The sequence below is a fragment of the Trachurus japonicus genome, chromosome 5, assembly GCF_045865225.1.
Source record: "Trachurus japonicus isolate A0001 chromosome 5, Traja_1.0".
In the NCBI taxonomy this organism is placed as follows: Eukaryota; Metazoa; Chordata; class Actinopteri; order Carangiformes; family Carangidae; genus Trachurus; species Trachurus japonicus.
In genome coordinates, this window is record NC_140911.1 from 6,288,901 (window position 1) to 6,303,467 (window position 14,567).

The 14,567-nt window shown below is 41.0% G+C and overlaps 1 protein-coding gene and 1 long non-coding RNA gene across 3 annotated transcripts in view; one reads left to right on the forward strand and one right to left on the reverse strand.

The window, feature by feature from the left end:
- The window catches only part of LOC146986933 (uncharacterized), an 87,260-nt gene that overhangs the window by 69,038 nt on the left and 3,655 nt on the right, over positions 1-14,567 (reverse strand). The window contains exon 2 of the long non-coding RNA XR_015035904.1: positions 13,907-13,976. This is a non-coding gene — a long non-coding RNA (uncharacterized LOC146986933). The remainder of the gene's footprint in view (positions 1-13,906; positions 13,977-14,567) is intronic.
- On the forward strand, positions 8,942-10,896 carry il10 (interleukin 10). 2 transcript variants are annotated; one of them, XM_085777997.1, is made up of 5 exons: positions 8,942-9,286; positions 9,481-9,540; positions 9,742-9,906; positions 10,566-10,628; positions 10,745-10,896. In XM_085777997.1, the coding sequence occupies exons 1-5, from the start codon at positions 9,116-9,118 to the stop codon at positions 10,853-10,855; spliced, it is 570 nt and encodes a 189-aa protein (XP_085634123.1). In that variant the 5' UTR covers positions 8,942-9,115; the 3' UTR covers positions 10,856-10,896. The 2 variants fall into 2 exon arrangements, with proteins under 2 accessions (XP_085634123.1, XP_085634124.1); XM_085777998.1 differs by lacking the exon at positions 10,566-10,628.

Genomic DNA, 14,567 nt, shown 5'->3' on the forward strand with positions numbered 1-14,567 from the left:
TCATTCCTGGTATTCTGAGTTTCACTATGACTTGTGTTGCTTCTGGATTCTTCTCTCTAAAAGCTAAGCGTGTGGCAATCTGATGAGTGTGTACATGACATGGCACACACACACACACAGGGCCGTTGTATAGGGGAGAAAGGTGATGATAATTCTAGGGGCCCAGCGCCCAGTAGGGCCCACAAAACACCCCAGTAGTCTAATCTTTGTATGACTGAATTATTCTGCATAAGACCCTGACTAATACTCATAGTAATGCTGCATTAGCATCAAAATAAAGTAGGCTAAATAAAAAATGATAATACGTACGTAGTCTAAGAAAAAAAGTGCAAAAGTCAGGGGCCCACTTTGGTATTCTTTCAGGGGGCCCAGAATTCCTAGCAACGGCCCTGCACACACACACCTAACACATACAGTAGCCTAACACACATGATACACGAAAAAGACACTCTAAAGTAGAAACATGTCAACAGCAACCAAAACCACATGCAAATCACACTTCTCTTTCACTCACTCACACACACACAGGCTTGTACCAGCCTTGTCTCATACCAGGACAAACCGACCCATGCGTGTAATGTATGATGGTGGAAAAGTTTTCCTTTCATGTGTTTAGCCCGTTTCTTCCTGTTAGTCTCCTCCCACACCTTTACAGAGCCAACTCGGACTAAAAGCCGAGGCATTCATTATCCTCCGACCTCCAGAGCAGAGACATGAATATTTCTCCAGCCAGAGCTCAGAAAACCAACTCTGACTGACTGCATTGAACCAGCAAGACGCCATGACGCCTCAGCCTGTCCTCCTCCTCCTCCTCCTCCTGGTCCTCCTGGTCCTCCTGTCCCATCTTCACCACATCTTCTACTCAGATGTGCAACAACCGGTGCTGTCGTTTCATGGAGGCCTTCGATCAGCGGCGATTCTTCACAAACCAGTCACGTCCATGTGAGTAATACATTTTGGTGAAAGTTGCAAAACTGTAGCATGTACTGTACCGTTGGTTTGGTAGGAATTTTCAAAGTTTAAAAATTTAAACGTGCACGGGAAGTAGGATTTCCTCGGAAGAAGGAAAAAGAAGAAGATTGAGGAAAACAATAGGGTCCATGCTTGGTGCTGGGCAAGTTTTTTTTTTTAATTTAGAGGCATGCTGTGACACCACCATTGAGGACATCTGGTATTTTGAAGTGTCCTCATTCTCAACCTCACTAGGACTTGAACCCCACAACCCCAGACACCAAGAACCAGCTCCTAACTTTTCCCTGTTTTCCCTGTTAAAGGGATAGTTCACCCAAAATTCAAATTTCACTCATTATCTACTCACCCTCATGTCAACTAAGAGCTGTGAGAATTTTCAGAGTCCTCCGTGCCTTCTCTGAGTTACGGGGGGGGGGGGTCCGCGCAGCAGTATTTGTCCATATAATGGTTGTCAATGGATACCAACTTTCTTCGTCCAAAAACACACACCAAAAAACATCCAAATACCTCCATACTGCTCGTCTGTAATGTCCCTCTTGTATTTAAGCCCCAACATGAGAAATTGTTCCGAAAGAAATTAAATAAGTCTATGTTTTAAGCTTGTTTGTAGCTGAAGCTCCCAGTGTCTCAGTTCACTGCTCTTCCGGCGGAACAATTTCTCATGTCGGGGCTTCAATACAAGAGGGACATTACAGACGAGCACTATGGAGGTATTTGGATGGTTTTTGGTGTGTCTTTTTGGACGAAGACAGTTGGTATCCATTGACAACCATTGGACAAATACTGCTGCGCGGACCCCCCCCGTAACTCAGAGAAGGCACGGAGGACTCTGAAAATTCTCACATCTATTAGTCGACATGAGGGTGAGTAGATAATGAGTGAAATTTGAATTTTGGGTGAACTATCCCTTTAAAAAGGTGGATGCTGTTAGGATGCCATGTAAAGCCCTTTGAGACAAACTGTTTGTAAAAACGGGCTATACAAATAAAATTGCCTTGCCTAACTCACTGAGCTAATTGTCTGGAAGTGAGACCGTGTGTCTGTCCTCCTCCTGGTCCTCTTGTCCCTCTTCATCACATCTTCTACTCAGATGTGCAACAACCAGTGCTGTCGTTTCATGGAGGCCTTCGCTCAGCGGTGACACATCAGACGCGTCCATGTGAGTAACATTTACAGATAAAACGGCACAGCACCAAATCACAACATGCATTTTCTCACAAGAAGGGTGGAATTAGGGAGGAGAACGCGTTACCACTACTCATAGATGCATTAGTGTGATTAATATTAACAGATGCCAAGACAGCAGTTATTGTTATTATGATCTAAGCATCTAAATATAATCACATGTAGCTAATAATAATAATAATAAGTGATATTATTGTGGAGGTGGATAAATCAGGATGATGACCAGGCGTCCGGATGTCACAGGCAGAAGTTGTTTATTGCAGAGGGAAATAATGAATAGTTCACAGTTGTCATGAGAATCTGACTAATAGGCTGTAAAATGTATCAATCACTAGTGTTTCCAAGTATCCGTCGAGAACAGTGTCGAAAAATACTTTTATTTCATGGGGCCACACACAGCACAGCTTTGAGATAAATCTATCGATTTCCAATGAGTTTTGTAATTTGTTCCATCGGTGTGGGGCATAGAAGGAGAAGGCAGTTTTTCCTAATTGTGAGTTTGTGTAAGGGAGGTGGAGTCTGATGTGGGACTGGGAGCGAATAGTAGACAGTGCTGTTCTCTGCGGATGGTGAGAGATGGCCAGCCCACCTTGCTATATAAAGTGCAGTGGTGTGTTGAATATGGGTCCCCAGTGATAAAGCATATAGGGAACTATGAAAGATAGCGTCTAGGGGTTTCAGTGTTGAGGCTGAGGCATGCATATACAGTATATTACATCATTGAAATCAAGAAGAGACATTACAGAGGCATGAGCAATAATCTTCTTACTCTGTGATGAGAAGCAGGACATTTGATAAGGTGATCCATATGATTACGAAAGGAAAGCTTGGAGTCCAGCCAGATGCCCAAGCATCTGTATAAGTGTTGATGGTTTCAATAAGTTGACCATCTAATGTGTGAATACTGAGAGGGGAGATGTTTTCGTGGGACCTTGTGAACAACATACATTTAGTTGTGCTTTTTATGAGCTACAAGAGACAACTGGAAACGGTTGGAGGCAGATTGTAGATTATCAACAGCTGAGTAGAGAGTAGGAGCAATATATAAGATAGTATCATCTGCGTAATAATGGATATTGCAGGCTGGGAAGGGGGGAGCAATATTATTAACATAAAGAGAGAATAGAAGGGGACCATGAATGGACCCTTGCGGAACACCCTTGTGCAATGAAAGCGAGTTGGATCTAAATCTATCTGCAGCAACTGCTTGTGTTCTCCCAGTGAGATAGTTGGACAACCAGTTGAGAGAGAGGCTATCAAGGCCGATGGACGAGAGTTTGTGTAACAGGATGTTGTGTGTGGTCTACAGTGTCAAAGGCTTTTGACAAAGAGTCTAACCCATTAATTATGTTTTTAATGACAAGTGCTGTATAATATTCATGTAACATTACGAGACAGAGTTGTTTTAGAGGCAAATGCAGCCGGAACTACATTCCAGACACGTGCGAGTATTTACTTTATGTGTCGTAATGTTACATAATTATACATGATTATTTCAAGTTTCTGCCAAATTGAGAGGGGTGTGTGTGTGTGAATGTAATTGAAGCAGTGCAGCTCGAGTTGGCCGCCTATTGTTCACAGGCTCCGTTTCATTTAAAACAGTGTCGAGAGTCAGAAAAATCTCCTTCACAGCAGCAGCAGCATCAGCATCACATCTGGATCCTGAAACCTGCAGACTGAGGACAGACAGAGAGACAGAGGAGACACAAGGTTAATGATGTACTGCTGTGTGATAAGAGAGAAGGAGAGATAAGGGAAAACTAACTATAAGGGGATTTAGTGGGATGAAAACGTCAACTTAAATCACTGTACATTTAAAACCCATCAGATATCTCCTTCTAAATGAAGTTTTAAAATGGGCATTGTATGTATGTGTGTATCTAGGGCTGTGAGGAACTAAAGATCATGTTTCTATGAACCATGATCATGGTTCATAGAAAACACAACATAAGTTAGTTTCTGTTTTCATACAAAAACACCCTAATTGTTTCTTGTGCCTTTCAGGAACACAAGTGATTATTTGTCATTTCTGTCACTGGATCCAAATCATAACGGAAACGGACCCCACCCCGAAAAAAAAAACACCTTCATTTTGACTACATTCAAAAAAGTGTCCAAATATCCCCCTTTCCTATTCGCAAATATTAACATGAGGCACATTGCGGATTGTGACAGAGAAGGGGAAAAGTTCAGCGATGGCGCATATAGGAAAGATCAAAGTATTTCATAATATTGTGGATGTGCATCATACAGTTCTTGCTAAAGGGGAAGAGGCCACATCGCTGCTTAACTCTACAGGAATCAGAGAGTTTGGAAGTTTATATAATCGCTGCTGAAGGTCTCCAGACTTCAAACGTTAAGCTGCGTATGAGTCACTAAGTATTTTAAGATTAACACTGAAATTTAGATGTCAGTGTGTCACAGCGTCAGCGTCCTATGTCCTGTCAGGTCCTCCCTAATTTAGTTCTTCTTTCAAATAAATGAGCCCAAAATCGGAGTGTTATCTTGCATTCGATTCACCAGGAGTGTCATCGTCTCACATCTGGCCAGCAAACCGAGAACCGAATGTGATATTATAAATCAGTAAAACTGTGATTCACCGTCGAAAAAAATTGCATTCAGAAAATGGGTTCGGTTTTTTTACTTTCACTAGTGCAGCATTTGGATGTTTGAACACTGTGGAAAAAATATGAGCTGTCATATTTGAGCAGTGCTTGCATAAGTGTGGTTAACACCATCACAGGCACATATGCTAATGGACAAACTGTACGCCTGTGCTTACGCACTTGTACCAAAACACATCAAAAAAAGGAAAAAAAAAAGAATGTAGAATAAAGTGCCATGAGGGCATCGTTCAGATGACATGATACGGGCAGATTAAATCTGACATGATCTATAACGTCCATGATTAAACTTGTGGAACATTGTGCAATCTCAAAATTTCACCTCCACCCCAAAAAGACACTGGGTCAGCAGAAGAACAGGGGATGCTTTTATTTTGGATTTACAGTGATACTTTCGTCTAAGTGCTGGCTCAGGCACAGAGACGATAAGGTTTCGGAGGAAGTCTAAACTTATCTTTTTTAAGGTCACATTTGCATGCCATTTTCAGTTTTCCAATTTCCATTCAAGTTTCCTACTACATTTCAGTATCATAGGAAATTTTTTCTTTTTAAAGATCTGCCACGAATATGCAATTGTTGAGATCAACAGGGTAGATAAAGAAATGCACTAAACACAGAGGTCATGTTCTGCCATGATGATGGGCGGATGTGAGAGGAAGGATGAATGACTAAAGGGATTCATATGAAGTCCAGAAGAGTCTCTGGAGGTCATTCGCAGAAACCTGATAAAAACTCCAAGAATGTTTCCTTTTCGCTTCTGCATTATCCTGGTCACAGGCGTCCACCCATGCCAGCAGCAGCAGCTGTCATACGACTTACTGTATCACTGCATCCACTGACATGTGAGTGGTGAGAGAATGAGTGAGCGCGCGATGTCATTCATCACCATGACCCTCGGACACCTCACACATTCTGTATTTCTCATAGTTTCCTCTTTTCTTTAACCCTGATGCGAAAAATAACACACCAAAAACAGCAGCACACACAGATATACTTTATCAGGAGTGTTTATGTTCACACAACAATAAGCGCTCGACATAAACAATAACAGAAACAGACCTGTGGAAGGACATGATGCTAACACACAGTCACATGGAGTGTCAAACAAGACGACCGGTGTGAAAGTGAAAGACGAAATGTGGTGAATCTGTTTGTAAAGACGGATCAGTTTCCTCTAAAGGTGTCAGTTGCACGCCATGCAGACACAAAAAAAATGTACATGCACATACAAAACATTCACAATGTCACCCTGAGCGAGCGCTGATCGAGCCGAGCGGAGAGGCGGAAGACAAAAACTCATGGAGGACAAAACAGCTGAACAACTGCTCCAATCCACATCCAATTATTGTCAATTTGTAAATTCAAAATTCGTTTGTAATCTGGTGTTCCGCTGTGTGGTTTGTGCCGCAAAGAGAAAAAAAAGGAGAAAAAAAAAGAAAATGGGGGTAGTTGACTCAACTGGATATGATATCAGCAGTTTCAGGTAATGTGCTGCAGCAGTTGCTTAGTAATCATCATCAGAAATTCTTTTTTTTTTTTTTTTTTCACACACTCATGGCAATTAACATATGATCGTCTCCAAATCGGACGTGGAAAGTGAAACGTGTCAGATAAGATTTGAATGATTCAGCTTCAGCCTTCAGGCTTCGGCCCCCATTTCTAGGAGGCCGTGTGCAACGGGGCACAGGGAGCGACAGTTTACTGGCAGAGTCTTATTAATAGCTCTCATTTCATCAGAAGAGATTCACACAATCAAAAAAGACTCACGTGCCTTAGGTGTCAATCACAAAAAAAAAAAAGAATCATCAATAATGAATCACCATTTACAGTTTTATTCTAATGTTTCTAAATAAAGCAACAAGCCAATAATAGAAATTATTAATAATCGGCTTATTAGAACATATTATTGCCACACTGACTTCTTATTCATCCTGCCACAGCTCTCCATTTCTGTGAACAGCTGTCTCATTAGTGTGACTCTGGTTTTATCACTCAGCAGTTTCTCTGGTCAATTCTGGTACACGCCAGTTTTGAGTGATACTTGTGTGCAAAGGGAAGAGCCACACTGACTAAGAGCTAAAAATGAGAGAGGCTGCTGCTTAGTGAAAAAGATTAAAAACAAAACAAAACTGTATGTCACGATAAATGACAACTCAAAATCTCTCTTGCATACACATAAACAAAGCCGCAGAGTGAGTGGGATATCTGCAGATGTAGAAGCATCTAAAGATGCAACTTCAACCGCACATCGTGAAATCAAACATCTATTGGCGAAGAGAGAACGTATATGCTTCTCTCCTTTCTCGTTTACATGCCGCTGCTCACATTAAGAGGGGTTTCCCATAAACTGCACACATGCTGACTCATTTAAATTTCTGAAATGAACTCTCTCATATGTATTAAATATAAGTTGCTTCAAAGACCCCAGAAGCTGTTGCATCCTCATGTTCTGCACTGTCATCACAGCCCATAAGAAGTGTGTTAATAAGAAAAATTCTCATCCTTTTGATCGTCTGCTGTTAATCTGCATGTGCAATAACCTCGACTTTTCTGCATATAGCTGCACTTCTCTGTGTCCACTCTTATGTGCATTATTTCGCAATTGACACATTTCTCTGGGAACTAATTCCCCTTTTTCGATGTCCAGTCTCAAACTGACCCCCCTCCCTTCAATTCCAAGTATGAATGAATGCTGGGTTTCTTGACTGTTTCAGTTAAGTTTACATTGTGTGAATGAACTCTCAAATATTAGAGACGGTAAGTGTTATTAAATGTCCAGTACTGGTGCTCAGGTCTTCCATATTTCTCCTTGGTGCCTTTTGTTTTGTTTCTTTGCTAATGTTGTGACTCAAAAACTTAATTACCACAGTATTTGTAACTTTATCCTGAATGAATGACAGCTCATCATCCTGCAGTTCATTCGCACGGACTGTGGATGAATAATTATTATCAGCTTGGACTAATTTTCCCTCCTGTACTTTTCAAAACACCAGTGTTGCCCAACATGAATATGTGAACTGCACAGTCTGAGACACAGTGTGAAATGTGAGTGGACGTTGCGTACACCAGAAAAAGTACTGTCCTGCAGGGAAAATACCACTAAAGCTGCCACAACTGAGGGTACCAAGAGTCCAACTTCTCCACGGGGGTTTCTCCTTTTCTAGGCCTACAGTATATGTTTGTGTATGTTACATATATGAGGAAATATAAACAGAGGAAAACCCTAAAGTGTGTCAATGAGATGTAGGGGGCAACCATGTGCTGCTCTGTTGGCACATGTTGATCAACCATGCACCTTGCTTCAGCTCTGTTTCTCCTTTCTCTTCCACCTCTGTTCATTCATAGATCAAAAAATATAGAAATGTGCAAAATTCATTAACTATTTTCTCTTTCACGCTGATAATGGAATCTCTGCATCACTGTCACTTTCAGCAACGTCAGCGATATTCTCTTGAGGGAGTCTCGTTGCGTATGTCGAACACAGAAAGAGAATCCACAGCGTCATCGTATCTCAACCGCAACTTAATATCATTTCTTTGTGGGTGGTTTGATTTCCTCTGTTATTGTTACAGTGCATGGAACTAATGTCTTATATTACTTACATGATTTACTGCTTTAAATATCATTTTAAAAACATATTTCTGCAAATTTCATATCTGTGTTAGTGTAGTGGATAAAGACTAGTTGTATATGATATAATATGATGATAGTATATTAATATAATAGTAAAATTTAAACATTTTTATAATATAATTATAATAATAATATAATAATAAATATATATCTATATACATATATACATATATGTGTGTGTGTGTGTGTGTGTGTGTGTGTGTGTGTGTGTGTGTGTGTGTGTGTGTGTGTGTGTGTGTGTGTGTGTGACTGGTATTTTAAAGTAGTTATGCAATGCAATGATGCCATATCAAAATTCCAAAAAGTCAGAAGGTTTTTTTTTTTTCCTTGGGTCATGATCAATAATCATCAATAACACCAGCCCGCCTCATACGAGGACAAACCCATGTGTGTGTAATGTATGATGCTCAAAGAGATTTTCCCCTCGTGTGTTTAACCCGTTTCTTCCTGTTAGTCCCGCCCACACCTTTAGAACAAATTTTGACTATAAAATGGAGACAAGATGAGCCAAAAAGTATGCACTTCCTCTGAGAAACATACAGAGAAGAGGTCAAACTTCAGAGGTCAAACTTACGTTAGATTGACTCCAGGCAGCAGCAGCATCTCATCATCACCACCTGAGGACCCACTCTGCTCTTCTACACTCTCGTCTGCAGCCAGAAGATACCAGCTCCACCAGCTCCACCAGCACCAGCAGCATCATGAATCCTCCTCAGTCTGTCCTCCTCCTGTCAGTCCTGGTCCTCCTGTCTCTGTTCCTCAGCAGCCGGGCCGTGCCGATGTGCCACGACCAGTGCTGTAGATTCGTGGAGGGTTTCCCTGTCAGGCTCAAGAAGCTCAGAGAGGACTATTCCCAGATCAGAGACTACTATGTGAGTACTACTACTACTACAACATCAAGCAGCAGCTACTCTGCAGGAGGTGCAGCATCATGTGGACAGAGCTCAGCAGCCAGGCGTCCTGTCAGTGCTGCTGGACTCTCCTGTCAGTCTGTCAGTCAGTCAGTCTGTCTGCAGCCTCTGTCTCTGCTCACACTCACTCAGCTTTTGTTTTTCTTTCTCTTTAGGAAGCAAACAATGACTTAGACACATTTCTGCTGGACCAGACCGTGGAGGACTCTTTTAAAGTAAGTTTTTTTTTCTATTCAAACGCTCCAATAAGTTCATAAGTTGTGTTAAATAATATTAAAAAAAGAGAGAGAGATAATAGAGAATACGCAGAGCCTCTAACTTCCGACAAAAGCAAGCATCCAGACCAGAGCAGAGCAGAGCAGCCTACGACTAAAGAGTTAATGTAACCGGCTGGTCGCTTCCTTCCTCTTCTTCAGAGCCAGTTCGGCTGCTACGCCATGAACAACATCTTGGACTTTTACCTGAGCACGGTGCTGCCGACGGCCATGGCGGAAGTAACGGAGGACACCAGGAGCCTGAAGCCTCACATGGAGTCGATACAGCAGATCTTCGATCAGCTCAAGAGCGATGTGACCAAATGTGTGAGTATACAGTATATCCGCAGGCAGCACGTGTGTGTCTGTGTCCTCCTACGGCAGAGCAGCAGGAGATGTAAATACGCGCAGCAGTCAGTGGCGCGTGGGTTCAAGAGCTGAGGACGAGACTGTGTGTGTGATTGATTGATTGATGTTGTTGTTGAATATTTTAGTGATCAAAGATAAGATTGATCCGAAACTTCGTAGTCTAAAGTCTCAGTTTTGACTATAAGCTGCACGTCTGCTCCACGAGGGAGTTGAGCTGCGTTCACTGCACCGAGGGGGGTTAAGACACCGGGACCACGTGGGTCAATTGACTGTTGCATCCAAAATCTGTCCCAGCATTCCCCAGTAAAAAAAAAAAAAAAGAAAGAAAAAAAGGGAGGAGGAGGAATTTACAGGATTTTAATCTGACATTAGACAGTGATTCCTAATTTTGCATCATCCAGGAGCTGATGTAGAGAACATGAGGCTCATCAAGTGTTTATATCTAATGCTGCTTATGTCTCTCACCACTTTTAAGGGATTGCAATAGATAAATCCCAAACTACAGCCCCCTTAACTCATTTAGGTGGTAGCCTAGTAGACACTCAGGACATGTTGATCTAAAGATGGTTTTTAACCCCATGTGGTAACATCATCTTTCTTTTCTTTCTTCTTAACAGAGAAACTACTTCTCCTGCAAAAGACACTTTGACATCAGAAACCTAAACTCCAGTTACACCCAGGTGAGTGTCAAGATTCATCTTCAGTGCAAGAATTCCTGTTAAGCACATGCATGCTTGTTTTTTTTTTTTTTTTTTACATTGCATGTTAATGAAGTGAAACATGTGTTTGTGTGCAGATGCAGAGTAAAGGCCTGTATAAAGCCATGGGCGAGCTGGATGTGCTGTTTAACTACATTGAGGGATACCTGGCGTCCAATCGGCACAGAAACAGAGCGACCTCAGCCTGACGATGAACTCAATTACTCCTCATAATTGTTTTTGTCCTGTGGACATAGTATGTTTTCTCTAGGCGACCATATTGAGTCTGACACCTGTAATTGGACCAATGTTTTATATTTATATTTATTCATATTCCAATATTTATTATAGATTTTATTAAATTGTTCTACTTTATTTTTGCTAATTAAAAAATTGCTTACTAATAATAATGCACGCCTCCTTTGAATTCTTTTTTTTTTTTTTTAAAGATGATGACAGCTGTTATCATATGCTGAGTGTCTCACATCCTGCAGAGCTGCAGTCAGTATGTGGGAACCACTAGAGTGTAAACTCAGTCGGCTGATGTACTAACCTCAAACGTGACCCATATACATTTACCAGCAGCAGCCTTGCTGTATCTTAACTTACCGTAACTGTAAGTAGCCAGTCTCACCCTATTGGCATATGCATATTTGCACACACATACACACACACATGTGCAAGAGCAAGCTCACTTGATCACACTTTGATATTCACTGTATAAAAACAGAAGTAGTACTACACACAGTACAGGCCTGAGAAACTACTGTAGCTATCTGTGTGCCGTTGGTGTGTTTACAGAAACTGGGCTAAAGGTAGAGAACTGTTTGTCAGGGCTTGAAGTCATCGGCTATACCGCCGCACACTGGGACGAATGTGTGTGAAGAATCTGTAAAATGAAAATGGCACCCTGACGTACGCTGCATCTAGTAACAACATTTGTGCGTTAGCGTCTGCTCCAGACTTGACTGAGTCCTGACTTGACTCAGTGGTTCTGTGCTGAAACTACTCGAGCACAATTCACCAGTCACTTCTCAAGTCAGTGTGGGACGATCTGAAGAGTCTCGTTACGGCGATGACGGCTCACCTCATGCAAAGATATCATTCATAACATTTGACTAATGGAGCATGGACATTTTAATTTTATTTTTACTTTATTATGTTAATATGCGTTTTCTTTGAAATGAATCATGTTATTTAGAGCTGCGTGTGTCCTTCTTAGAGACTTAGAGAGTCGGTTCGCGTTGAGTGTTTACGTTTTGAATTCCCTCTCGTCTCTTTAGTGGTTAAGATCACGTCTGCTTGTTATGTAATGACTGGATGCCTACGCTCGCTGAGCTATGGTTTCGGCTCTCTGAGTAAAAAATGGAGAACCACTGTCAGTGTTGCCATCATGAAGCAATAATACCCTACTCAGAACTGGCACATGCTACTTACTGACTCTTCCACACTCACATTTATGTTGTGAATTATATTTTATTAATCAAAAATGATGAATACGAGTATCTACAATATGGATTTACCACGTCACACCACTTCCTTGCTCATCATGAGACATCACTGTAAAAAGACGACTGAATCTTATATTTCATTTGACACACACAAGGCCCCACACGACCGTATATAAAAATACAAATATCCAGTATCTCAAAATCAATCTCAATCCCACTTATTAAAAAGAAAAAGAAAAAAGATCAGATTTAATTGTGAATGAATAAAAAACGTCACACTCACCCTTTTCCTTGCAGCACGTCCGTCTCGCTCTATGGAAAAATTCTCTGACCACCAACATGATGTAGTAACACCACTGAAGGAAACCCATCGCTCGTCAAAACAATGTCGACTATGACATTGTGCAACCAGTGGCAGTCTGGGTACTTCCTGATTATGGCGATGACCAATATTAGGGTACATTTTCTCAAAAAGCACAAATGTCAAAACTGCCAATAATGATTTTTTAAATTTTTTTTTAAAGAAGAAGAAACAAGTTTTGTTCTGACAACTGTCTGGCACCAATAAGCAGAACAAGGAATTCATTTTTACCCACCGCTACTCCTCGTCTTTCACAGAGAATCTGCAAACTTTCACTGAGGGGAACGGACAGTCGAGTCGACCCTCCCTGAATGAAATAATAGTGAAATTTTTGTAAATGCACATGTCAACACCTTTAACGCTGCACTCAGAAACCTGTATAGATTTATGTGTCGGCTTGATGCCTTGGAAAACCATATAATTCATTCATTCATTCATTCATCACCTTTATTTATTCAGGGGGGCCAACCCCTCGTTTCCAATGGCGCCCTGATTACAGCGCAATACAATTCAAACACATTGCAATACATATCCATAATAATATCCACTCAACAGAAGCACAAAGTGAATTCAAGAAGCACATGAACATTCAGAAATCATGAGATAAACAAGAACGTATTTAAAATGATTAAAAGGAATCAGTGTATCCAACTGAAGCCGAGACAGTAAATTATTCCATTTAAAAGGAGCAAAATAAACAAAAGCGAGTTTCCCTACCTCCATTTTAACAGCTGGGATATTAAGAGCCAGTGGGTTTTGTTTTTTTAGTAGTGCCTTATATATAAACAATACACAGTGTTGCTCCCTTCTTAGAGCCAGGGAAGTCCAGCCCACATTTTGATAGAGATGGCAGTGATGCGTCATGAACCCATCGCCCGTAATAAATCTAATAGCTGAATGATAAATTGTATCGAGTGGTTTAAGAACAGAGGGAGAAGCATGCATGTAAATAATGTCACCATAACCTAAAACGGATAGAAATGTAGCTTGCACTATCTGCCTTCTAGTGCTGAGGAAGACAGGATTTATTTCTATAAAAGAATGCCAATAAAGGCTTCAGCTTCTTTAAAAGTTCTGCAACATGTAAATTAAAAGACAATTTATTATCATCTAACCAAATACCCAAGTACTTATAACAAATAACCCTTTCCAAGGGAGTCCCATCCTCTGTGTCGAGGGTAAGCAGTTAACAGTAATGAAAGGGATAGTTCAACATTTTGGCAAATTGGCCCATAGTCATAATCCCTATAGTCATAGCAGTAGGTTCATTACCTTTAATTGTCGGTGCAAGCTATTTTTAGAACGGCGGAGCGAAGCGGCGAGCTGCTCAGAGCTACACTATGGAGGCTAAAGGAATTTCTTGGTTTCCCTCATCAAACTCATCAAATACAAAATCCAAAAACTCCAAAACGCTTTTGTGGACAAGTTGTGACCTGCACATTCACCACGCTATGAGATAATAACGGAACGTTATGAAACGGAGACGTTTTTGAGGTAAATACAGGGTAAATACAGAGTCTGCTTGCTGAAAAACTGTCTCTGAACGCAACGCGCATCAGCGGTTTTGCATCTATTTCCCTCTAAAACAACTCTGTCTGGTAACGTTCTGTTATTATCTCATAGTGTGGTGATTGTGCAGCTCTCAACTTGTCCACGACAGCGTTTTGGAGTTGTTGGATTGTGTATTTGATGAGTTTGATGAGGGAAACCAAGAAATCCCATTAGCCTCCGTAGCGTAGCTCTGAGCAGCCTGCTGTTCTAAAAATAGCTTGCACCGACAATTAAAGGTAATGAACCTACTGCTAAGACTATAGCGATTATGGCAATGGGCCAATTTGCCAAAATGTTAACTATCCCTTTAACAGTTTGATCCACATTAACTGTAATTCCACCAGGTATCAAGCTCTGTTCTGGAGACACTGGTACAGTTGTCTGTTTTTAACTTTATAGTAATTTATATTTTTGATATCAACGATGTAAATCCCTATTTCTGTGTTTTAGCTTTATTCTCTTTTATTGTTTGTGTTGTGTGTCTGTTGTTGTGTTTGTCTTGCTATGGACCCTGAGTCTGCAATAAAGATATATACTACTGTATATAATATATAATAA